The following is a 24,867-nucleotide window of genomic DNA, read 5'->3' on the forward strand; positions in this document are numbered from 1 at the left end:
TGAAATGTTTTTATTTACATTTTCTACATCATCAAACCTTTTCCACATGACCTGTGATAAACAATAATGTACACTTCTGATCCCAGACACGTTCATCCATGACTCATCTAATTTAATTGTACTACTTTAACCGCTTTCCAGGAGCATCACTGAGTATTATTGTAATTCTTCCTTAAATATTAACAACCTCGAAATTATTTCTTATAAACCAACTGGATGGTGCAACCTTCCATCATTCAAATAGTCAGGATTTACTGCATAATAACATGAACGTTTAATAGGTTTTCATAACATCAGTTCTCTTAATATGTAACAGCCACACCAGTAAAAGCACAAGTCCTTTATAATTTGGGATGACATGTTTTCCTCTGTAGGGTTTGATGAATGCAGATATGTTTACTGCATTTACTAGTTAAAATAGAAAATGTTACAGCACCAGACAATAAATGGAGATAGGTGAATTTTCTAATTCTGTTGGTCGTGATTCCAGACTTGTGCAGTATACTGTGGTATGTTGGCAGATAGAAGAAAGCATAATACATTAAAAAAATGTAAAAAGTAAAATGCTGGGACAAAATCTAAATATGATATGGACTTACAAGTGATACAAATAAGTAGCACTGAACAAATGTTCTTCAAAATGTTTTTTTATCAGTATTCGTTCAAAACTATAATTTTACAGCGTCTGTCTATATATTATTTACTTTGCAATATATATATTTACACACCTGTGACTTATGTATAGAATAAATTTTCATTTTTTCCATGAACTTCATATTAAATTCCTGCATCTTCATCACGCTCCCAAAAAAGCACACTATATGTGGCGGGCATCAAGAAACGAAGAGATCAGATTAACAATGTCAAGTATTTGATACTTAACTGTGTGCCAAAGTTAATTATGTGCATGTGTCAGCCTAATTACACACAGAATTAATTTCAATGACTGAAAAATCTGTATAATCAGTTCACTTTTAGTCTATCATTATAGTAGCAGACCATTAAAGCCTTGAATTGCCTAATCTTTAAAAAAAAATCCATTTTAATTCTAAAGAACTTAATTTTATCCAGTATAGCACATGGGCATAGTGTTCATGGTACAGTGACCCATAATTTATATACAATATAATATAACAGTTTGATAATTTGGAAATCTGAAGATCTCAAGTACATCAAGGCTTCAAGTAATGTTTTTCCTGAACTTTATCTTTTCTGGCAATTCAAATTCTCAGGTAAAAAGCTTTATAGTCTGGAAATACACCAAAAGAAATTCCTATTCCAAATGGATAATTAGACTATCAGCAAGTGACAATCACAAGAATCTATCAGCATGATCACTCTTGCAAACTAGCCCTTACTAGCTTTATTTTTTCACTTTACACAGTTTCCCGATTTAATCCACCTTCTTGCGCAGGATTACATAGATGGTACCGTTGATTAGCGTGAGCAGCCAGCCAAACCAAGCCATTATATATGACCAGCCATACCAGCCATCTTTCTCTTCTCTGTGGAAATGATCCGTGTAGACTGACAGGGCGACCGTAATACAGAAGCCTGGAGAGAAAATAACAGGTCATTTTTTAGAAACAACTGAAAGAAAACTGATTAATAGATAATAGAGCTATTTAAATACATCAATAAGGGATAGATAGGTGACCACCATAGGCCTGAAACTGAAACTGCAGTTATCAGTAGGTATGTTTGGGAAATATGTGCTAGCCTAATCAGGAATAACTATTAAACATTCACAGTAATCCGCAATCCTGAATGCTCTTGATCTGTTAGCATTTTCTTGATTCTGACAGCATTCCAATGCCTACTGCAGGAAGAAAAATAAAACATCCTGATGCTACCACCACCATGCTTCACTGTAGTGAAAGCAGCTTCCAGTTTACTCCAGATGTTAGCATTTGGCTTTAGTGGATCAGTGAATCTTCTTAGTGTACCAGTTTCTTATGGTTTGAAAGTCCTTAAGGCACATTTTAAGAAGTAAGCTCTCGTGCTATTTACTAATGTGTAGAAGATCCTTCTCCTGTTTGCTCAGTTTGGCTGAGATTAGGAACTGTCTCAATAGTAAAATATACATAATTCTTACATTTATATGTGTAAATGTGTTTATTGTTCATTTTTTTCATAATGGAACAAAATGTTATTTATAAATACAACCACATAAATAGGTATCCTTACATGACATAAGCTGCAGAACTCCAGCGATTGTAAACCTCTTTCCTTTCACCAGCATAAAGAGTTGAAATAAGAAAACACAAAGGGAGATGACTGAAAAGAGACAGGCCAATACTGCAAAGGCCTGCACTGCCTGCAAGTAATCTAGAAAAAAACAACCCAAAAACTCAATTAAAGCACATTCATCTGCCTGTAGTTTGTTATGAGCTTGGTTTTGGTCCTTGAACAAGATATTTACAGATACTGCAGAAAAACCTTCCTTGTTTTAAATAGCTTCATGCTTGGCTAACCTTTTCTGTAAGATGTTGGTATGTCCATATATACCCAGACATCATCATTTCTCTCCATTACCCATCTCCCCCATAGGTCTGTGTACATGGTGCTTGTAAACCACCAAGCCTAGAAACAAAGAAAATACAAGATCTCACATTCCATCTAAATAAGGATCCTGAAACATTATAGTTTATTACAGCTAAACATTATAGTTTCTAGTTTATTATAGTTTCTCTATTAGAAAGGCAGAACTACTACACTAGAAATAAAAAAAAATCCAAACTATCCAAAGTCCCTTTAACTTAAAAGGCAACTCACTATTTAACAGGAGTTAAGAGTAAGCTTATTTGTGTACTAAATCTTATCACAGCTTTCCTCCCAAGTTGTTTAATTTTAGTTTATTTCCCAAATTAATTTTTAATTCTCTAAAGACAACTAAACATTCTACAGACAAAATAGGTAATAGGTAATGCATATTCTAAAAATATCAATGCACATATTAAAGGAACTTACATCATCAATAGTAGCCCAAAAAAGTAAAAAGATAGTTGTGAGATGAAGGGTGCAAAGTCCAATCAAAGCTTTAAACATACTCTTAGAGGATGAAGTGGAGTTTTAACCTGCAATATTTAAAACATGGCAGTTATATAATACAAGACAAATACAATTATAATGCTAAAATCATTCACAGTTATTGTGAAGCAAATTCAGAAATCTCTCTCTCTCACACACACACACACACACACACACACACACACACACACACACACACACACACACACACACACATTTTTATTATCCATGTGCTAAATAATTAATGCTAAATCTAACCTTGACCAGAATCTCAGCATCTATATTATCAAAATTAATCCTAGTCTCAATATCAAAGTAGTGTTAATACACACAAAAATGAAAAGCTTACCCTTCTTCACGTCATTGTCCTGGACAAACGTATTTATGATCATAACCTTTTTATTTTATTTTACCTATCTGTCAGCTTTTCTCAGTGGATGATCTCCCCACAACAATAAAGGGATGTTCCTTGTGTTTTTAATCAGCTTTTGAGTAATTAGAAAAGCACACCAGAAGCTTCAGAAACACGTTATAAACACATATAACCTGCCCATCCAAAGGCATTAAACACACACAATTATTGCGACGTCACGGAATTTGACAGCCCAATGCATGCAGATTTTAATACAGATTAGTGAAGTCTTTACATCACCCTAGGCACGATCTCCGTTTTTCTGAGTTTTGCACTGCTTTGAAATCACAATCACATCACCTTAAAACACCGCTATTAGTAAATGTGGCTCCGTCACGCGCCTGTGTGCGGCAGATTAATGTAAACGTTATCAAAACGTTACCTGCGTGAGATTTACGCACTGAAAATATTTCTTGTTTTTATTTGTTGGGGATCCAACATCTCAGAAAAAGTCTCGCATCTCAGCACATCACATCGGTCGCTCTGTCCTTCCTGCATCCCTCCCTGCCTCCCTCCCGTCCCGTTTGCTGCAGTGTTAACCCCACCCTTACAAATGCCTACGTCTGTCCCAAAGCGCATACTTCTCTACTAAACAGTATGCACTAATAATATGCACTAATAGTATGCACTAATAGTATACACTAATAGTATACACTAATAGTATACACTAACAGTATGCACTAATAGTATGCACTAATAGTATGCACTAATAGTATACACTAACAGTATGCAGTAATAGTATGCACTAATAGTATACACTAACAGTATGCACTAATAGTATACACTAACAGTATGCACTAATAGTATACACTAACAGTATGCACTAATAGTATACACTAACAGTATGCAGTAATAGTATACACTAATAGTATACACTAACAGTATGCTCTAATAGTATACACTAACAGTATGCACTAACAGTATGCACTAACAGTATGCACTAATAGTATACACTAACAGTATGCAGTAATAGTATACACTAACAGTATGCACTAACAGTATGCACTAACAGTATGCACTAACAGTATGCACTAATAGTATACACTAACAGTATGCAGTAATAGTATACACTAATAGTATACACTAACAGTATGCACTAATAGTATACACTAACAGTATGCACTAACAGTATGCACTAATAGTATACACTAACAGTATGCAGTAATAGTATACACTAATAGTATACACTAACAGTATGCACTAATAGTATGCACTAATAGTGTACACCAACAGTATGCACTAACAGTATGCACTAATAGTATACACTAACAGTATGCAGTAATAGTATGCACTAATAGTATACACTAACAGTATGCTCTCATAGTATACACTAACAGTGTGCACTAATAGTATACACTAACAGTGTGCACTAATAGTATGCACTAACAGTATGGACTAACTGTATGCGCACTAACCAGTGTTGTATAAAGTACTAGAAAGCAATACTTGAGTAAAAGTACAAGTATCGTACTAGAAAAAGACTTTGGTAGAAGTGAAAGTCACCTTTTAGAATATTACTCAAGTAAAAGTCTTAAAGTATCTGATATTTACTGTACTTAAGTATCAAAAGTACTTTTCTGATATTTAATGTACTTAAGTATTTGAAGTAAAAATAAAAAGTAAAATTTCAGTGATTTTCGGTAGGCATAAGAGCAGGGGCGGTTCTAGTGACATTTCACTGCTTTTGGTTGCCGCCGTTATAGATAAATGCCTCCAGCTCTGACTGCGCGTGCACGCTGCGCGTACCTGTGCTTCTCCGTACAGCGTGGGGAGCGTAATGCAATCTGCAGTCGCACACATTTCTTCTGATTTTATTTTGTAGTAACGAGTAACGAAGACGCTTAGTTTAAATATAGCGGAGTAAAAGTGTACATTTTATCTAGGAAATGTAGTGGAGTAAAAGTGAAAGTTGACATTGAACGTTGCAATTTGAATAGCGAAGTAAAGTACAGATACGTGAAATTTCTACTTTGTATTTGTACTTCGTTACATTACAACACTGGCACTAACAATATATGCACTAACAGTATGCACTAAAAGTATATGCACTTAAAGTATATGCACTAACAGTATGAGAACTAACAGTATATGCACTAAAAGTATATGCACTAATAGTATAATGCACTAACAGTATACACTGATAGTATGCACTAAAAGTACATGCACTAACAGTATATGCACTAACAGTATGAGCACTAACAGTATATGCACTAACAGTATATGCACTAATAGTATAATGCACTAACAGTATACACTAATAGTATGCACTAACAGTATGCCCTAAGAATATGCACTAACAGTATATGCACTAACAGTATATGCACTAATAGTACAGTATAATGCACTAACAGTATACACTAATAGTATGCACTAACAGTATGCACTAACAGTATGCACACTAACAGTATATGCACTTAAAATATATGTACTAACAGTATGCGCACTAACAGTATGCACTAATAGTATACACTAACAGTATATACACTAACAGTATATGCACTAATAGTATAATGCAGTAACAGTATGCAGTAACAGTATGAGCTAACAGTATGCACTAACAATATGCATCAACAATATGCACTAATAGAATATGCACTAATAGAATATGCACTAACAGTATGCACCAACAGTATGCACTAATAGTATGCACTAACTGTACGCAATAATAGTCTGCACTAACAGTATGCACTAACAGTATATGCACTAATAGTATAATTCACAAACAGTATACACTAATAGTATGCACTAACAGTACACTAACAGTATACACACTAACAATATATACACCTAAGAGTATGCACTAACAGTATACTGTATGCACTAATAGTATAATGCACTAACAGTATACACTAACAGTACAGTATATGCACTAACAGTATGCACTAACAGTATGCATTAATAGTATGCACTAACAGTATGCACTAATAGTATATGCACTAATAGTATATGCACTAACATAAGCCTCAGATACATGTGAGGTTATGTGTCTTAAAACATAATATCAGACAAAACTAGTAGGATTATGATACCATAAATTTACCAGCGATGTTGCAAGTGCGCAATCTCGGGGGGTCACTTCAACTCATGTCCAAAGCTAGTTACACTTTCTGAATGTTTTTATTAATTAATCGATTGATTAATTGATTAATCAATCGATTAATTAATCGATAGATTAATCAATTAATAATCGATTAATTAGTTTGGTATTGATGGTATTACTAGTAAGTAAATACTGTGTTCTGCGAACAGAAATGTCTGTGATCGTGTCCACTTAACTGCTGGCATCTGAAAAGACACCTGGGTTGTTGTATTTTCTTGGCAGTCTTTATTACCCGCTATAATATCCAAAATGCACTTTCACTTCTGTGAATTAACTTCCCGACTTTTTACCCATCCATCCATGTTTGCGTTGTGTTTAAGAATTTGGCATCAAAGAATAAACTGTATACTGATAGTAATCCTGCTGTTTTCATTATCTTTTATAACAAACCAACGACTGCATGATCACACACACACACACACACACACACACACACACACACACACACACACACACACACACACACACACACTCTCTCTCTCTCTCTCTCTCACACACACACACACACACACACACACACACACACACACACACACACACACACACACACACACACACACACACACACACAGCAGAAGAGGACTGCTATTTTCTAAACGACTCTTTTAAGTGAATCGATCAGTCGAATCGATTCGTGAGCACGAAAGAATTATACCGTGCTGTCATCTTCAATAAACTGAACTGTGCAACTTGTGAAAATTGATTTTTTTTTAAATGTCAGTACTGAAATTACAGCCTACATAATGTATCACCCATGTCGTGTATCAAACGAATCAAAATAGCAAGAAGTAACTCGAGTTACTAAAGTGAATCGTCTTGTATATGATTACCAGTCTAGGAGTCATTACGTGTCCAGCCCACGTGAGCCTGCTCATGGTCGATGTTTAGTGTCACAGATGCTTCAGTTATGCTCGTGCTTACTCTTACACTATTCTAAGCTAAATTAATATTAATTAGCCAATAGCAATTGAAGCTGTTTCTACTATGCATATGGTCCAGTGAAGTATCCCATGATGCAAAAATGAACGCAGATGACGTTACCTTCTTACACGGCCACTAAGATTCACTTTCTAAGCCACATAGGAGTGGATCAAATTAGTTTTAACACTTTTTGGTGGAATCCAGGGAAGAAGTGGGGTTTAGGGAACAAGATCAGTGGATCATAGTGAGGAAATAGGATAATATAGGACAACATAATATATGGGATAAAAGTTTTGTCATAAACTAATAATGAAAAGGGGAAGATGGTGGGAAAAAGGCTGAGAAAATGGTAATGAACAGCTTGCTGCACATTTACCTCTCTTCTTTCTTGTCTTTTCAGAAGCATAAGAAACAGACAATCTGATGTTGCATGTCAGATAAGACCAGGAAGTACATAAAGCTGAGGACAATGGAAATCTGACGACCTGATCTGATACCATACAGTATGAATCTACCATCTCAGACACTGTAGTAATGTTAGAGTGGAACATCACTAATAGGGCTGTGACTTCTTTTCATTCTCGAAAACCTTCTTTTCAACCACCGGAATTTGTACTAAGCAAAGAAATCTATGCACATTACACTATATCAAGGTATGACCAGCTAGAATTGTATACATAGCTCTTTAAAGAATAATAGTGACTGCCTACATTCATTTGTTGACCAGGTTGACCAAGCTTGCTGTGTGATATTTCTTTAGGAATATCAGAAGGGAACTGTATTTGCATCTACGTCTTTGGTTAAAAGCTTTTGGTAATGTTCAAAGTTAATCTCTGATCCTCTGTGTTAAAGATGCAGAATATGTCATCAGGATGGTCTAAATGCAGTGTATAATCGCATAACATACCAAGTTCAGGGCTGACATACTGTCCTCTCCATCTTAAGAGTGAGCTGGTGATCTGTTTCTAATATTTGGGGGAATCTGAAGATTCATAAGTCACAGAATAAACATCAGCGTCTCCTGGTCTCATCGTTTCCAGTACATACAACTAAATGGTATATGTAATAAAGAACAGAAGATAACACAGAGTAAACAAAACATGTCAGAATTTGCACAATTATAAGAACTATTAATTAATAATAATTGATCGTTTATGTTTTATTTATTTAGTTTACTATTCTGACTATTTCCTAAAGCAGGATTTACAAGTGAGTTGAATAATATAAGCATTAAGTGATCCATTGGCCTCTTGTTCACATTTGGCTGAAGTTATCTAATTGCATATTAAAATACTCCTTGGAGCGACACCCATGGACGAGGGCGCATAAGTACTCCTTGGTCCACACTCATGGCGCTTTAAATGACGTCGTTGATTGTTTTTTAACAGATGCAGGTGTCGATGAGTTTGCTGTTTTAGATAATTTGACTCGAGCAAACGGCTAGCATACACGTGAGTGAAACACACAGGCGATGTCTTGTCAACTACAGTCAAGAATTACAGCAATTCTCATTTTAACATCTTCGCTATCTCTCTTTTTAACAACCCATGGCTCTGTTTTTGACCGAACCCAGAGCGTACGGATAGAAAGAAATTTACAAAAAGAAAGCAAACCCAGAGGAGAAGATAAGGTTAATTTGGCAATAACTGAGCAGCAGTCAGTCGCAGCTAACTCGGAAACTCAAACTAGACACGCAATCGTGGATGAAACCGAGAACTTCAACCGCTACGCTTCCTCGTCAGCCATCCGTCAGTACGACGACACCTACACGTTAACATCAAAACAAGGTGGAAAAGATCTGTTTCTCTCCGACTCTCCAGGTACTGATAGAACATAAACACCCTGTGTTTAATTAAAGCACAATTAAATAGTTTGTCACACTGAAAGCACAAATATACAAGATTTATAACATTTTGGACCTCCACTGAGATGAGGGCTACTCTGTGAAGATCCTGAGGCATCTAGAGAAGTTCCAGCTCCAGTTAGACTCTGCTATACTAAAGAGGAGATGCCAACTCCATGTGGTCTTTTAGGACAACAATCTCCTCATCAATACATTTATCAGACTGTATATTTATAATCACACCCTTTGTGTCTGGTTCCTCTCAAGGTTTCTTTCTTTACCGTTCAAGGGAATTTTTCCTCACCACAGTCACCCGATTCACCTCAGACTTGCCCATTGGGGATAAATACAAACACATTTAAATATATCTAATTATTCTTGAATATTTGTATTTATATTAATCTTTATATTTTTCTTTATATGAACCTTTTGTTCTATGTTTGTTATGTAGAGCTGCTTTGAGACAATGTCAATTGTTAAAAGCACTATATAAATAAATTTGAATTGAATTGAACATATATTTGTGTAGGTTTTGATGGTCAGGCAGTCCAAGGAAAAGTGAACCTTTCTTCCACGCTTATTACTGAAGAATGGTTACAAATGAGACCACAGGTGCAATGTTCCCCAGCTGCTATAATCCTAACAGCTAAAGGATGGAATTACGTACACCTTCTTGTTGACCGAGGTTGGACTATCATTCACCTTAGTGATTAAGACAAATATTTTGCATTGTGTAAAATTTACACTGAGTTAAATCTTGTATCTCACTCTCTTTAGTTGGTGCTTCCCCAGTGTCACTACTTCACCTGCCCTCTCACTGTAAGTACAATGTGAGAGCGACATGGAGAGACCTAGTTCTGATCGCTCCATATGATGGATGCTATGTCTTACAGCAGGTACAATTGTAGTTGAATTTCCTATTTGTGTGTTGACACCAATTTGTGAACATTTTGTATGTTGGATGGTTGGATGGCTTCTTGTATGCATAATTATTTTCAAGGTCACAGAGTGCCTGTTAGTTTTAAGATATCACATGAGGTTAATTCTACTGTCTGAACAGTGGTTTTCTCTGGTCCTTCAGAATGGAAGTTATGTTTTACCACTGCTGTGGTGGGGAATGCCTCTGAGTATATCCTGTCCCATGACTCTTTCTTCTGCTCCTCCTACTCCATCTGGCTTCTGCTCGAACCAGGGAATAACCCTTATGATCGATGGGTCTCTGAGAAGTATAGGAAGGTATAGCATCAAAGGTGAGAGAGTGTGCTGTTCAAGTGGTGTTTAAAAGTGAACTGTTATTTGGTTCCTTCAATAAATGGGTTACAGGATGTGCTGTCACACTGAAGTATGTTGAGGTTTAGTTATCTGTTTATCTGATAAGCTGATAAGTACTTTTAGAAAATGTATCATGGTCTGACTTTTATATTACAAATATAATTGCTTTTGCTGTTTGTTTAAAACTATGCTCATGTATTATTTCATGCACCATTCGTTTGATTCTCATTTGCTTCATAGTAAATGAGGAGTGGGTGCCACTTGTATCCGAAACATGTGCTTATCTATTGGACTCGGCAACAGAAAACTTGATCCTCTTCATTCCTTTTACAGTGCAGTGTGCTAAGGTAGGCTCCTCAGACTTCTTAATGAAAGAGGGAGATCTTTTGCATTTTAAAGATTTATACAGTAGATCTGATGGATGATTGTTTCTTAAAAGTAAATGCAATTGCATATGCGTCATATGGCCAGAATTCAAAACTGCTACCCCTTTCCTCAGTGTTTGTTCATAATTTGTCTTTCACCAGGATGGAGGCAGCAATCTTAATATCCTCTTGGATGAGAAAATGTATACTCTTTCTTGTCAGCCTCATTACTATCTGCCATACTACCCTCAGTATAATCCCTCTGCACCATACTTTCGGATTATCCCACTTGACCCTTCTCTCACTAAACAAGCAATACCTAAACCACACATGGTGCCTGAATTCGCCAACATGGAACACCCCCAGCAACATATATTTCTCTCTTCTGAGCAATCCCCAGATGCTACCACAGGTGAAACCATACAGCATCCTCAGCACCCATCTTTAGAGTCATATGATGTTTCTCATGTCCCTATTCAAGTGCGTTCTTCTGAAATTCCCACAACAAGAAGTACTAAAATAACAATCTCCCCTTTTCAACCCCCCTCTGGGAATTTGCAGCTGAGCATGCCTATGGTATACCCACCTTATCAACATTTTTCTCATCCAGTATACCCTTACTACCATAATTTTCAGAATCAAAAACTTATTCCACCACATTCACATATACCTAAATATAAACAGGCACTAAACCAGACTCCAAAGCCTCAGATGGGACTGTGGCCTCAGACAGGATCCTGGCTTCAGATGCTTCAGCTACCACATGTGCCCCAGAATCCTCAACCTTTTCAGGTGCAACAGATGCCTCAGGTGCCCCAGAAGCCTCAGATGCCTCAGGTTCCCCAGAAGCCTCAACTGCCTCAGGTTCCCCAGAAGCCTCAACTGCCTCAGGTTCCCCAGAAGCCTCAACTGCCTCAGGTTCCCCAGAAGCCTCAACTGCCTCAGGTGCCCCAGAAGCCTCAGGTGCCCCAGAAGCCTAAACATCCTATATTACCAGTGCTGGCAAATGATTCTTCCCAGTTGCTTCCAGCACTCACCTGCAAAGGGGATCATTTGAGAGCATCTCTCCCCTCGACAAAAATAAATTCTATCAAAGTCAAAGGTAAAATATGATTTTTAGTAGAAGTTGTCATAGCACTGAATGGAGTCTTATTAGTCATTATAAAACAAAATGTCCCTTTAAAGGCCAAAGAATTAGTGACAATGCAGGTATTGTGAGTTTGCAAATTCAGATTCAAGTTCCTGTTTGACTCAACTAAATTTGACTCAATTGTAACTTGTGTTGGGTAACTTTGGTTCCTATTTCTTCTACATGGTACCCCTCGTTTTGCATTTTCTCTTTATATACAATGCATTGAAGAAATGTTCGTCCCCGCCACATTTTTCTGGATTACAAATGACACTTACACAGATAGCATTATTATTGCAAGCCAATATATTCTTAAAGTTAATTGCATACAGTTAAAATTCGTTCTTTTTCAGTAGATCTTTTAAGAGATTTAATAACAGAAAAATGATACAATAAGTATACAATCCTTGTATACAGTAAGCCTCTTGCTTTCAGCCTTCAGCTTTCACAATGTTTGGGAGTGATTTTTTTTAGCAGATCAGCTCCAGCTTCTTCAGGTTGGTTGGATGATGTTGACTGCAATTTCCAAACAGTGCTACATATTCTCAATGTGACTTTAACTCTTCCATGGTAGAACATTTCATCTTTTTTGTTTTTAACCAGTCCTGCACTTTTTTTGACCTTGTGTTTGAGACTAATGTCCTGTTGAAAAGTGAAGTTTCTTTCAATCTTTAGGTTTAGCAGACTGTAGCAGGTTATGTTTTTAATAGTTTGCTCCATCCATTCTCCCTTGCTTTTTGACAAGATTCTCAGGTTCTGAGAATGAAAAATATCTCCAGAGTATGGTGCTGCCACCACCATATTTCAATCTAGATTGATTGAGGTACAGCCTGTTAGGTGGTTGTGTTGCATCATAAACGGCGCTTTGAAAATTGACCAAATACAGTATCCTCAGTATCTTGGTTGCATTACACAAAAGACATTCTTTTTTTTCTTCATTGGGTCACCCTTGCACATCTAAAATGACACATCTTGAGCAATGATTTCTTTCTAGTCACCCTCTCATATAGACCTCGGTTATGCAGATCTCTTGAAGCTGTTGTCTTATGCACTTTCAGCCACTTTATTCTTTATTCCTTCAGTGTTCTATTTTTGCTGAGTTTTGAGAGAGGGCCTTGTCTAGGTAGTGTTTTGGTGGTCTAATGCAACTTCTACTTATTCATTATTTATCTAACAGTACTTACTGAAAAGTCCAGCCACTTAGAAATGTGGTGTAAAATGATATTGAAAATTATTTTATGAAAATGTATTACCGTATCTTTAACTTCCTTAAAATGCTTGTTAGAAAAAAGTCCAGAAAATTAGGTTTTTAATATTTGAGTTGAACTCCAGTTATAAGTCAGCATTGTCCTTGCTTAGTTATAACCTTTCATGGGGTGCTTCCAGAACTTAACAGTATTCATCACTACTCTCACTTGACCATATTTAACACAGACCTGAATTCACCCATCTTTGTGGTTATAGATGTGAAGAGGAAGGTTTGGGTGCTGGTGTCTTCTACTCCAGCACACTGTGGATATTCACTGCAGCCTAAAGGCAAAAGTGTGCTTTTCTCCTCCCCTCTTCCTGCCTGTCACTCATATACATTGGTAAGAAAATGCATTGGTATCTATAATTCCACATATCTTAAGGCCCTCTCATTGGAAAATGTCTGTGAAGCCTGGTTTTAGACTTCCAGATATGAAGTGTTTAATTGCACAAGGCCCAGTTTGTTGGAAGATATTTTTAAGATACCATGAAAGTCTTAATTGGTCCCACTTTAGGAAGCCTTGAAGGTTTTATGAAGAATCCTATAGGATCTTTCAGAGAAAGTTTATTCATTATATCGTTTGTCTGTTTTTGAGTAACTAGTTCTACTTGCTTTTGATATACCATTTGTACTGAACATATCTAAAATAATCCCTTTCCATTCTGCAGTCCCCATTGCTACTCTCTCTTTCTCTGAAGTTCTGGGATTCTACAATATCGAAACACCGTGCTTTAAGACTTCAGTGTCCCTACAATTCAACCTCTCCCACTATGACAGACTCCTTTACAACCATCCAGCCTTCCCATCCCCAGAAACTCTTAGGCATGTATTTCAATCCATCAAAGCCTGAAGACTCGCATCTCCAGTCTCAAAATTCTAGTGTTCCATTTTCGGCTCCCCCCAAAGCGACAGCAGCATCTTTTCAGATGTCCAAAGATACAAAGCCAACTTCTTGGCCATCTAAGCTCACCTGGATGACCCAAAACACACCCTTGGCATCTCTCATGCATCAACCACAAGTCTCATGCCACTCTAAAGATATGAGTGTCACACTTCCTCCAGGACCAATCTCAGACCTCACCATTAAATGTGAGTGTTTACTTTACTAGTTTGGTTAGTATATTTGTATATTGTATCAAAATTTCTAAATTGAGCATCTGCATCCTTGACATTTATTCAGACCAGTTCTGATGCACTCTTGGATTATTATTATTATTATTATTATTATTATTATTATTAATGGGAAGTTATGTATTATTCATAAAAACATCAGAAATCTGACGCCCATTACAGGTTTCCTAAACTTTCAGGTAAATCTTTTTTGTGGAACTGTTTAATTGTTGCTGCAAAAATAATGTAATGTAATTGTGCCCCCCCCCCCCCCCAAAAAAAAAAGCTCCCGTGGTTGGCATCAAGGGAGGTATGAAGGAAGTGCTGTTTGATGAAGCCCCAAGTCACTGTGGATATTTGATGAAAAAGAACCAAGATGGTGGCATAAACATTATCCTGCCCTACACATCCTGTCACATGGCTCATCAGGTTTATCTTCATACTGAGATATATAATTTGATTATATTTGCTTGTCTAAGCAAAGAATGTTTTTTAAATTTTTTTTTCCTTTTAAAGAATGGAGAATACCGAATTTTGTTGAAGTATCATACAGCAGATGGTCATAGAAACGAGGCCTCCCTGTCATGCCAAGTTCCCATGAACCATGGTATGACATCTGAATCAGTGAATATAATCTGAATGGACAATTACATGTTAATGTCAAGTTTTTGTATTGATCTTGTGTTGCGTTAATCTGGTAAATTTAAGAGGGCTGAAATCAAGTAAATAAATTCACACTAATGAAAATGACTGTTTTTGAATTGCTCTCGCTCACTCTGCCACAAACATAAGCCTGTCATTGCTAATGTCCTTTAGAATGCAGTCTGCTGTCTGAACAGCGGTTACCCTGTGGACCCAGCTCTGTTTCAGCAGCTGAATGTCGTAATCTGGGTTGCTGTTACATCCCAGATTATCAGACATGCTACTACCCTATGGATGGTGAGTTCACCTGGATGAAATTCAGGTAGATCGTTTTAATCGAAATGGTTTTAATTTTAATTTTCTTTCCTTGGCAGAATGCACAGCCGATCGGCATTTTGTCTTCTCCGTCCCTGCCTCACTCACAGAACCACCCCTTTCACCTGCCCTGTTGGCTGCAGCTGGGAACCGGTCATGCACTCCTCAGAGGGTGGTGGCGGATACGGCCCTCTTTAAGATCCCGTTGGATGACTGTGGTGCTCACAGATATGTGTGTGCAATTGTTTCCTATCTTTTATGGAACTTTTAATTGAATGTCTTTAATATTCTATTCAGACAAAGCCTGCATTGAGCATTACCTGTTTTGGGTAGAATTTTTGCTTTCTGCTATGCTTGGTATACTTGACAGGCAAGTATGAAATCTTATGGTGCAAAAATTTATTTTAGGAAGTGGGTAACACTGTGATCTATATGCTGGAGATCTTGAACACTTTGCACTCTGTTACACTCAACTACGGAACCATAACCAGAGATTCACCCTTTAGGTACATATCCATCAGCATGGAGTTCCGTGCTTGCAAAACACTCATCATAGCAAATATACTTGTACCTAAATGCGCATATAAATACTGTATTAAATATGACATTGACTAAATTATTTCTTGATCGATTGGTCAGGTTGTTGGTTGAGTGTCGGTATTTGCCTGGCACGGTGGCGAGTGTGGGATACCTGGTTAAAAGCCCATCACTCGGCCCATCCATTCAGGCCAAGGGAGTGTTTGGTGTTCAGCTCAGGATTGCAAAAGGTCAGTTTCTTACACACAAATGCAGCAGGAGTCCTGCAAATACAGTCCTTAAGAATGAGAGTTGAAAATACTTTGTGGATGTCCTATCCTACACCTGGTTAAAGATGGCAATTGGTAAATAGAATCGGGTGTCTCTGAAATGAGATCACAAATCTCTTGGACTTTGACCTTCTGTCTGTATGCTATGACCCCAAGATATTGCCACCACATCCTGTAAGTTCTGAGGCAAGGCCTCTATGGATCGGACTTGTTTGTCTAGCATATTTCACAGATGATCAGTTGGATTAGAGATCTGAGGGACTTGGTCAACACCTTGAACTTTGTCATGTTCTTCAAACAATTGAACTATTTTTTTAAAACAATTTTTGCTGTGTATCAGGGAGCCTTATCTTGCTGAGAATTAGGAAATAAAGTTATATAGACTAATATTTAGGTACTTGATTGCTGTTTACATAACTGTACAAAACATTCCTGTTTAACATTTTGTAATAGATGCTAGACTGTTACTAGATCATGTGGTAAACAAAAGCTTTTAAAGCAGTATATAGCAGTAAAACTTGTATGCATTCCAATGATAATGGACAATGATGATGAACAAACTCTCATTCTCTATATTTACTAACAATACTCAACAGTGAACTAAAGAAACATCAGTACAAATATTTAAGGGTGAAGGGAAACTAATAGTAAATCCTCACTTATTTAAACCTCTGACAAACGTGTGATGGTTTGCTAGCAGATAACTAGCTGACTTACTTCAATGCAGCACAGAATATAAGGAGAAATTCCCATGTGTTTGGCGAGCAGAATCTCTTCAGAATCATTCTATGCTTCAGGATCACTTTAATCATTTTAAACAAAAAGTTTTAAATGTACTTTTGAGAGAACTACTTAAGATTTAGGAGTACATTTGAGAGATGTGTTTGCGAGAAGTTCAACATTTCATTGTTTATACTGTAGAATTTAGTCTTTCTGTTTTTGTAAATCTTCCTAGACCAGCAATACAGTAGCTACTACCCACAATATCACCGGCCCCTGCGCAAGCTGCTGGGGAAACCCCTTTACTTGGAGGTGCGTCTGCTGAACCCTTTAGACCCCAGCATGGTGCTATTGGTGCATTACTGTGTGGCGTACCCTCGATCAGCACATTCAGCATGGGTCCTCATCTATGATGGGTATTGTCCAGATAAACACAAGATTCTCTCTGTCTGATTTGATTTCTGCTTTGACTTATTAAAGCTATTGTTTAATGTGCAAATCTTGGGCTTAATCAAGTTAAAAAAGAAGTTTTTAGTTGGATTCACCGGAGAGACCGAGAACTCTACGTGTAGCCAATAATTACGTTGCTGTCTGTACATCCTATATCCTTTTTCTCCTCTACAGCTGCCCGAACCCCCTTGATGTCACACCATCCCATGAACCCCCTGCCGATCCTCCAGAAGGACTGGCCAATCACGTGAGGCGATTCACTGTCAGTACTTTCCAGTTTCTAGAAAACAGTAGGAAGGAAATGACAGCTGATGGTGAGGAGGAGGGAGAGGAGGAAGAGGTAAAACCCAACCACTTTGACTACACTGTGTAAATATTGCTTAAACAGTCTTAGAGTTGATGGGATGGATGTATTAGAAATCTTCACAAGTATTAGTTATATATAAACTTGCACAGCACCTGGGTGTCTCAAAGATCTTAAACACAACCTTTTAACTATTAGTCCAACATCATCTGTCTCAGAATTGAGCTGCACTTCAAATATATAAAAAAAAATTATACGAGGAAAGTTCCTTATTAAAATGGTAGTAAAATATTAATTTATTACTTCAAGGTGCTATTCATATAAGATTCCATTTTGTCCCTTCCCAGGTCTATTTTATGTGTGCCACCGAGGTGTGTTTACCCTCTGAAGGTCCATGTGTAGAGGGCTGTATTGATCGTGAGTACCTGACATTTCATCATTAGCTCACTTCCTGTGAGAATTATACTGCATACAAAAATGTTTTTCATATTCACTAAAATGCAACTAAAGGTTTTTTCTTTTGAAATCTTAGATTCCCCATCGGTGAAGTCCTGAACTTCATACAAAACAGTTGATATCACTCATAACGCACTACTTGGTGCATTAAAAAAATAAAGGTTAAAAAAAGTATGGCTTGTCGTCTTATTATTATTATTATTAGTAGTAGTAGTAGTAGTAGTAGTGGTGGTGGTGGTAGTAGTAGTAGTAGTAATTATTTCAGTGATCTGCAAACCAAGTCACTTTCTCTGATGATAAATGTTTATTTTCAAAAAGTGGTAAATATTTACAAGAAGAATTTACAAGACATGCATAGGCTCAGCTGAAGGGTCTGTAGTGCTTTCTGCTGTGTGTGATTAGATTAGAGCTCTGGCTAAAGGCTTTCCCACACACCCTGCACACGTGTGGCTTCTCTCCTTTAAGGAAAAAGAAAACAAGACAAGAAGACATTAATTTTTGACTTACTCCATGATCAGAGTGGTTCAAGCTGAAATATAGGCTACAGTAAGTTAATCATCCATTCTTTACAATTATGATGAGAAGAAAAGCATCTCAAGATACACAACATGCCAAAAAAATTGAGGCAGATGAACTACAACTGCAGAAGACCATCTCAGGATCTATTCGTTTTTGCCAAGGACAGGAATCTGATGCTACAGTGGACACGGGACACAAACTACAGCAGAAGACTGGAAGACCAAATATATAGTTTTGTGGTAGCTTGTGTTCACTATAGCTTCAGTTTCCATCTGTGACCAACAACCATGCCACAAATCCACAGATTTTTTTTATGTGAAAGATAAACTATAGTGCTTTGCCTGTATCTGCAAGGCTTAATGAATTTATATTATTTACATTAATGGCTTTTGGTAGATGGTCTTATCCAGCGTGAGTTACAGTGCTTCTGAAGTCTCTATTAATGAATACATCCTGAGACTGGTTCACTAGGTCACAGACTAAGAATAGGATCAGGCTAAAAGGTATAATCCAGCAAGATTATGCATTGCACTGTTGCCAAAGTGGCTTATACGATAAAAATGATCTGAATAAGCAGGTGTACAGTATGTAATTGTTTGTTTTAAAGTGAATCAAATATAAATCTAAATATTTCAAGTGCATATACTGTAATGAACTGAAATGTCTTCCTATGTGTGTAAGGTCTTACCCGTGTGAATAAAGGTGTGTTTCTTCATGTCTGATTTCTGGTGGAATCTCTTGCCGCAGTACTGGCAGGGATACGGCCTTGTGTTCGAGTGGATCAGCAGGTGTGTGGAGAGGGTGGAAGAGCGTTTAAACAGCTTCCCACACACGTTACACTCGAACTTTCGCTCCTGAAACGTTCACATGCGGTTAGAGTTCCGTTCATCAGCAGTAATTTTTCGATAAATTATTTGATCGTACACATCAGAATAATGCTGTTCACTCGAACGGAAGTGTTAAATAATGTTCAAGATGATTACGAAAATGTGTTCTGAGACTGCTTCTTAAAGATTCTGCAGTAAAGGATTTCTAACTGACAGAAGGATTTCTAACCGTCCAGGTGACTCTATTTATAACCTGACTCCATTTTGAGTCAGGTTTTTTTTGTGTGTGTGTGTTTACCTCAAATTATTTAAGGCTCGAAGATATAGAACTAGTGTGCAACTTATTTCACCACAATATATCATTTATTTTACTTTGTAGGACCTTGTGCAATTTCTGTTTTTGACAGACTGATGAAATGATTTCTCAAGAATGCAAAATGACAAAAGTTTAAGCAATCTGTAATAACCTTTGTTCTGTGCGGGGTGACTGATTCGGTGCTGTTAATGCAATCTATGGGTGGCTTGTGACCTTCGTGACACTTGTAATCATGGTCCAGGTCAGAACAGGTAAAGAAGTTCTGCAAAATTGAAAAGATGGATACAGAGAAAAAAATTTAGGAAGTAGAAAACAAATCAATGTATTAATATGAATTAAAACAGAGGAAAATGCCTTGTGGAAATGGGACCAGACTTATTTACCGTGCCACATAAGTGACCGTGTATGACAGAGGAGCTGATCCCTGAACAATCTCTGTCTTTGCTGCTAGACTTTGAGGCACTTCCCAGGTCCTGTTTGTCCTCTGAGTTGCTGGATTGAAAGTGATGCCAGGGTATTGGTGATTGGAATTCACTTAAACCTATAATTTCTGTGGAGGAAAGAGAGAAATTATGTAAACTGTGTAACCTTATGCAACATCTTGTCTCATTAACCTTTATTATTATTATTATTATTATTATTATTATTATTACTATTCGCCTTATTCTCATTTTAATTTAAAAAGAACAATATATGTTACGCTATGCATTTCTGTAGCCATCATAAATAGTCATATGTTGTGTTATCAGGATTAGTGATCATTATATACTACCAAACATTAAGCAGGTATTATACTGTTACAATTTATAACACTTTAAAAAAAAACTAAACTAATCTTAAATGTTAATGAATGAAGGAAAATCAGGTTAGGTCTCAAAAAGAGCATGTAATATTTACTAACCTGTTGTCCAGTCCCGGGGGATCTTCGTCTGCTGTATAGATGAAGCCTCGAAATTAATCACTGGCTCTTCTTGGGTTCCGGCACCTGTGCAGCCTTTTGCACCCAAACAGGGCAGGCAGTCTGTAGGAAGGGAAGATCGAGAGCCCCCCCTTCTACGCATTTTCACCAGGAAAGAACGAGGCATGACGTTCGGTTCAGAAATGGTGGAAGTGTATATGAATCAGATTGCTAAAATAAAAAAAAGAGTACATATGAAACTGTTTCGGTTAGAAGGTGTTGAATAATTTTTCTATAACAACAGCTCTGATAATAGTTCCAGCTGCATTACGGCAGACCTAATATGTTCATGCACATAGCCTTGTATATAGCAGACAGTTCACATCAACTAATTTGTGTATAATTGGTGATATGGTAAAGTCTTCCTACAGAAGTCGATTGTTTCCCATTTTCTCCAGTATCATCACATTTTAGGGGAGGGGGGGGGGGATAGACGCCTCATATACATTACAGCACAGTGGAATTCTTTTCTTCACATACCCCAACTGAGGAGGTTGGGGTCAGAGTGCAGGGGAAGCTATGATACAGGGATGGCAGGGAGGGTTGAGGGCCTTGAACCCCAATCCTCCAATCAACAACCCAGAGCCTTAACCTGTTGAGCCACCACTGCCCCATTAATCAGCAGTAAACTTCAGTAGAGGGAAGCTGCTGTAGTGTAAGTAATAAGAGGAACTACCACGTCTTGTAGATGTTCGACAACATTAAATATAAATGCAAATTCGAAAAACTTAAAGATCGCATTATTTTAAATTTTATTACTTTAAAAAAGAAATAAAAGGCAAATGCAAATCATTGGCATCAACTGTTGTATAATAGGAATAGATGTTGCGATATGCTGTGATTGGAAAAAAAAAAAAACATCTTCGCAGGTTCAATTACCAAACAGCACACCACATTGTATTTTATTTTATTTCTTTTTCAACTTATTCCAAATGAAACCAATCTTTACCACTAGGTGGGAGCAACGAACTCAGTATTAGGCTTAAACACTCGATCAGCAAGTGTTTATATTGTTAAGCTGCGTTACAAGTTATGAATGTTTGTATGTATAAAATGACTCTACTACAAAAATATTACTGGCATTAGAGTGAATTTATTTATTCAAAAAATAAAAAATCCTGGACTTGTGAATTGTCTCGATCTATTCCACTAGCATGATCATGTGCTTTTGAAAGAGACTACAAACCACTATTGTATGTCACTTTGGATAAGTTTGTCTGCTCATTAGAGTAGATATGAAAAGTAAATGTAAATATGTTGGGGTGTTAATTCTCATTCAGCACATTTACCCAGTTCTAGCTCACTAAATAACGTTGTCTAAACAGTTAAGAGTTTTTTGACAAAGTGTCACGTTTGAAATTCTTTTAAAGAAATTTCCCGAATCAGATCGCACGAAATGTCACACACATTTAGGCTAAGCACAACATCAGCATTTCTAGCTTATTCTTACTGCGATTAAAGGAAATCCCAGCACATCACCTTTGCTGTGTTAAATGTATACATGCTTCCCATCAAATCAATTTTACTGAATTATTGTATGCTGTGCTATGTCTGAGTCATTAAACAAAAGCTCAAACAAGAATGACATACATGCTGAATAACAATTCTAATAGGTACTGTATTAGAAAAAAATAACATTTCTTCTAATCGGCTAATCTAGTTTGCTGGAAACGTTCGCACTGAAACTGGACATAAATGGTGAATAAAAAAATATATTATGCATTTAAGCTTTTACAGGAATTGGACATATAACTACAATACAGCAAATGACTATGCGAGGCCCTTTTCTGATTTTTAACTGGCTAAATAAATAAAATATGTGACAAGCTGCTCTTGTTAGTCTGTAGTATTCACAAAATTCTGTTAAGATGCCATAAATTTTTTTAAATACATTTGTATTGAGTAATATATATTGAAAAGGTTTAAACTTATTAATACCATCACTCAGTGTTACCACCTAAAGTTGGTTCTTTTTACACCTTAACAACCCCAAAGTTGGACTATGAATAACCTCAACTTTGACCTAATATGTTCTTTCAGTGGAAATTTCAGAAAGAGGCCAATATGTAATGGTGCACATATTAAGTCTGACATTGTGCAGAGATTTGAATGTAGGATAAACTCAAAGATAGCACATGAAGAACAATAAAAACACATGCTGTGAAGCCTGGAGTAGGGATTAATAAACAAAGGCCACCGAAAGTTACACCTCATCAAAAAAAAAAAAAAAAAAAAAAGCCTTATCCAATGCTCAAATGATCCTACATTAGGAAACGTCAGATTAGATCTGGTTAAAGGGACCACTATGTTTTTACAGTACCTGCTGTAATAAAAGAGTCTCGGGTTTGTCTGATTCGTCACATTAGTTCATCCAGCTCGGGCGGATGTCAGGGTGTCTGTGTGTGTCTGTGTGTCTGTCTGTTATACCAGATGCAATGTACAGTGTGAGAGAAATGATAAAAACATACAACAGACTTGCAATAGATCTATGATAAACAATAATGAAGATGTGGTACACCTGAGCAAACATGAACATCAGATCCTTCAAGAAAAAAAAGTGAAAATAAGTAAATTAAAGGGGGAAATGCAAAATCCCCAGAAGCCCCAGACAGATGATTTAGTGGGAAGTGGTTTCATTTTAAAGAACATAAAAAAATAAAATAAAAAAACACTTGTGAAGTGTTAAATTTGTTGTTATGTTTTTAAGTAAAAGTAATGTCAACATTTTGGGCGTTCAAAATGTATAACTTACTTTTATACATTTGAAATGCACGTATTTTTAGAATAAAATGATTTCTAAAAGTCATCTATACGTAATAAATGTTTAAAAAATTAGACTAAGAATATATTACAATACAGCTGAAGCATTTGCAGAAAAGCGCTAAGATACATAAGCAGAATTTGGTGTATATGTTTATATATATATATGTGTGTGTGTGTGTGTGTGTGTGTGTGTGTGTGTGTGTGTGTGTGTGTGTGTGTGTGTGTATAAATGTGTGTGGTTTAATTTGCAGGTGCAAGCCACCTACAGAAATAAAGCCTATGCATATAAATCTAAATTTGTTTGCACACACTAAAACATAAATGTATAATGTTTACCTATATATAATTATATTGATTTACTTCATACTAAAATAAATTACATTTACTTATAGTGAAAAGTTACTTAGTTATTTGAAACTTACCTGCTGATGTTTTTTTCTTCTGTAATAAGCTCACCAGATCCAGTAAAATGTATTTTATGTTTTTGACGGATTATAATGATGATGTTGTAGTTGTGAGTCTTTGCTGCGTCTCATCGACAATAAATCAGAGCGCTGGTGCGCGTGCATAAAACTGAAACCTGCGAGGAAACGCTCGCGCTGAGTGCTGAGCGACCGCAGACACGTCACTTCCGCTGACCTGCCGTTAGCTGTCAGAAATGAGCGCGAGAGGGTCTGAGAAGCCATTAGTTATAAGTATAAGCAGAACAGGAGTGAAGCTGTGGGTCTTTATTTTACAGATTTTACTTAGTTACAGTGTAAGAAATCACAGCAGAGTATTAAACTAATTCAATTCATAAACCTACTAGCCTGCAAAACTGGTCCCTTGAAGTGAAAGTATTATTTCAAACCTTAACAGCCCCAAAGTTGGACTATGAATAACCTCAACTTTGACCTAATATGTTCTTTCAGTGGAAATTTCAGAAAGAGGCCAATATGTAACGGTGCACACATTAAGTCTGACATTGTGCAGAGATTTGAATGTAGGATAAACTCAAAGATAGCACATGAAGAACAATAATAACACATGCTGTGAAGCCTGGAGTAGAGATTAATAAACAAAGGCCACCGAAAGTTACACCTCATCAAAAAAAAAAAAAAAAAAAAAAAAAAAAAGCCTTATCCAATTTAAATGCTCAAATGATCCTACATTAGGAAACATCAGATTAGATCTGGTTAAAGGGACCACTATGTTTTTACCTGCTGTAATAAAAGAGTCTGTGGTTTGTCTGATTTGTCACATTAGTTCATCCAGCTCGGGCGGATGTCAGGGTGTCTGTGTGTTTGTCCGTCTGTCTGTCTGTCTGTCTGTCTGTCTGTCTGTCTGTCTGTTATACCCAGACACAATTTACAGTCTGAGA

The 24,867-nt window shown here is 36.8% G+C and overlaps 3 protein-coding genes across 11 annotated transcripts; 1 reads left to right on the top strand and 2 right to left on the bottom strand.

Moving 5' to 3' along the window:
* Nucleotides 1-11: 11 nt before the first annotated feature.
* Nucleotides 12-8,802, bottom strand: emp1 (epithelial membrane protein 1). Of its 5 annotated transcripts, XM_027156511.2 has the most exons (6): nt 8,671-8,802; nt 8,371-8,512; nt 2,971-3,077; nt 2,475-2,583; nt 2,188-2,328; nt 12-1,554 (listed from the first exon to the last, which is right to left on the bottom strand). In XM_027156511.2, exons 3-6 carry the CDS (start codon nt 3,046-3,048, stop codon nt 1,394-1,396), a joined length of 489 nt encoding a protein of 162 aa, XP_027012312.1. In that variant the 5' UTR covers nt 3,049-3,077; nt 8,371-8,512; nt 8,671-8,802; the 3' UTR covers nt 12-1,393. The 5 variants fall into 5 exon arrangements, with proteins under 5 accessions (XP_027012312.1, XP_027012313.1, XP_027012315.1 ...); XM_027156512.2 differs by lacking the exons at nt 8,371-8,512; nt 8,671-8,802 and adding an exon at nt 7,373-7,394; XM_027156514.2 differs by lacking the exons at nt 8,371-8,512; nt 8,671-8,802 and adding an exon at nt 6,719-6,931.
* A 17-nt stretch (nt 8,803-8,819) lies between these two features.
* Nucleotides 8,820-18,298, top strand: LOC113648959. Of its 5 annotated transcripts, XM_047803294.1 has the most exons (20): nt 8,820-9,283; nt 9,836-9,991; nt 10,084-10,202; nt 10,388-10,556; nt 10,819-10,925; nt 11,106-11,519; nt 11,628-11,861; nt 11,907-12,045; nt 13,537-13,661; nt 13,990-14,410; nt 14,718-14,860; nt 14,948-15,038; nt 15,248-15,370; nt 15,448-15,620; nt 15,797-15,894; nt 16,028-16,155; nt 17,150-17,330; nt 17,539-17,704; nt 18,016-18,085; nt 18,201-18,298. In XM_047803294.1, exons 1-20 carry the CDS (start codon nt 8,935-8,937, stop codon nt 18,221-18,223), a joined length of 3,429 nt encoding a protein of 1,142 aa, XP_047659250.1. In that variant the 5' UTR covers nt 8,820-8,934; the 3' UTR covers nt 18,224-18,298. The 5 variants fall into 5 exon arrangements, with proteins under 5 accessions (XP_047659250.1, XP_047659249.1, XP_027012306.2 ...); XM_047803293.1 differs by having other exon boundaries at nt 11,106-11,861; XM_027156505.2 differs by having other exon boundaries at nt 11,628-12,045.
* Nucleotides 18,299-18,416: 118 nt separating this feature from the next.
* LOC113648886 (zinc finger protein Gfi-1b-like) lies at nt 18,417-24,107 on the bottom strand. Its single transcript, XM_027156404.2, has 6 exons — nt 23,930-24,107; nt 20,688-20,915; nt 20,170-20,336; nt 19,938-20,048; nt 19,332-19,497; nt 18,417-18,582 (listed from the first exon to the last, which is right to left on the bottom strand). Exons 2-6 carry the CDS (start codon nt 20,869-20,871, stop codon nt 18,485-18,487), a joined length of 726 nt encoding a protein of 241 aa, XP_027012205.1. The 5' UTR covers nt 20,872-20,915; nt 23,930-24,107; the 3' UTR covers nt 18,417-18,484.
* Nucleotides 24,108-24,867: the final 760 nt, after the last annotated feature.

The sequence above is a fragment of the Tachysurus fulvidraco genome, chromosome 18 (genome assembly GCF_022655615.1).
Source record: "Tachysurus fulvidraco isolate hzauxx_2018 chromosome 18, HZAU_PFXX_2.0, whole genome shotgun sequence".
In the NCBI taxonomy this organism is placed as follows: Eukaryota; Metazoa; Chordata; class Actinopteri; order Siluriformes; family Bagridae; genus Tachysurus; species Tachysurus fulvidraco.

What these genes read in the sequence shown, in the direction of transcription:
- emp1 (XM_027156511.2), bottom strand. Translation starts at nt 3,048, where the DNA reads ATGTTTAAAGCTTTGATTGGACTTTGCACCCTTCATCTCACAACTATC. An exon ending in TTTGGGCTACTATTGATGAT is followed by an intron (nt 2,584 to 2,970) that starts GTAAGTTCCTTT and finishes CTTTGTTTCTAG; the next exon opens with GCTTGGTGGTTTACAAGCAC. An exon ending in AGTTCTGCAGCTTATGTCAT is followed by an intron (nt 1,555 to 2,187) that starts GTAAGGATACCT and finishes TTTTCTCTCCAG; the next exon opens with GCTTCTGTATTACGGTCGCC.
- LOC113648886 (XM_027156404.2), bottom strand. Translation starts at nt 20,871, where the DNA reads ATGCCTCGTTCTTTCCTGGTGAAAATGCGTAGAAGGGGGGGCTCTCGA. An exon ending in ACGGTCACTTATGTGGCACG is followed by an intron (nt 20,049 to 20,169) that starts GTAAATAAGTCT and finishes TCAATTTTGCAG; the next exon opens with AACTTCTTTACCTGTTCTGA. An exon ending in ACACACCTTTATTCACACGG is followed by an intron (nt 18,583 to 19,331) that starts GTAAGACCTTAC and finishes TTTTCCTTAAAG; the next exon opens with GAGAGAAGCCACACGTGTGC.
- LOC113648959 (XM_027156503.2), top strand. Translation starts at nt 8,935, where the DNA reads ATGTCTTGTCAACTACAGTCAAGAATTACAGCAATTCTCATTTTAACA. An exon ending in ACCAGAGATTCACCCTTTAG is followed by an intron (nt 15,895 to 16,027) that starts GTACATATCCAT and finishes TCGATTGGTCAG; the next exon opens with GTTGTTGGTTGAGTGTCGGT. An exon ending in TCAGCTCAGGATTGCAAAAG is followed by an intron (nt 16,156 to 17,149) that starts GTCAGTTTCTTA and finishes AAATCTTCCTAG; the next exon opens with ACCAGCAATACAGTAGCTAC.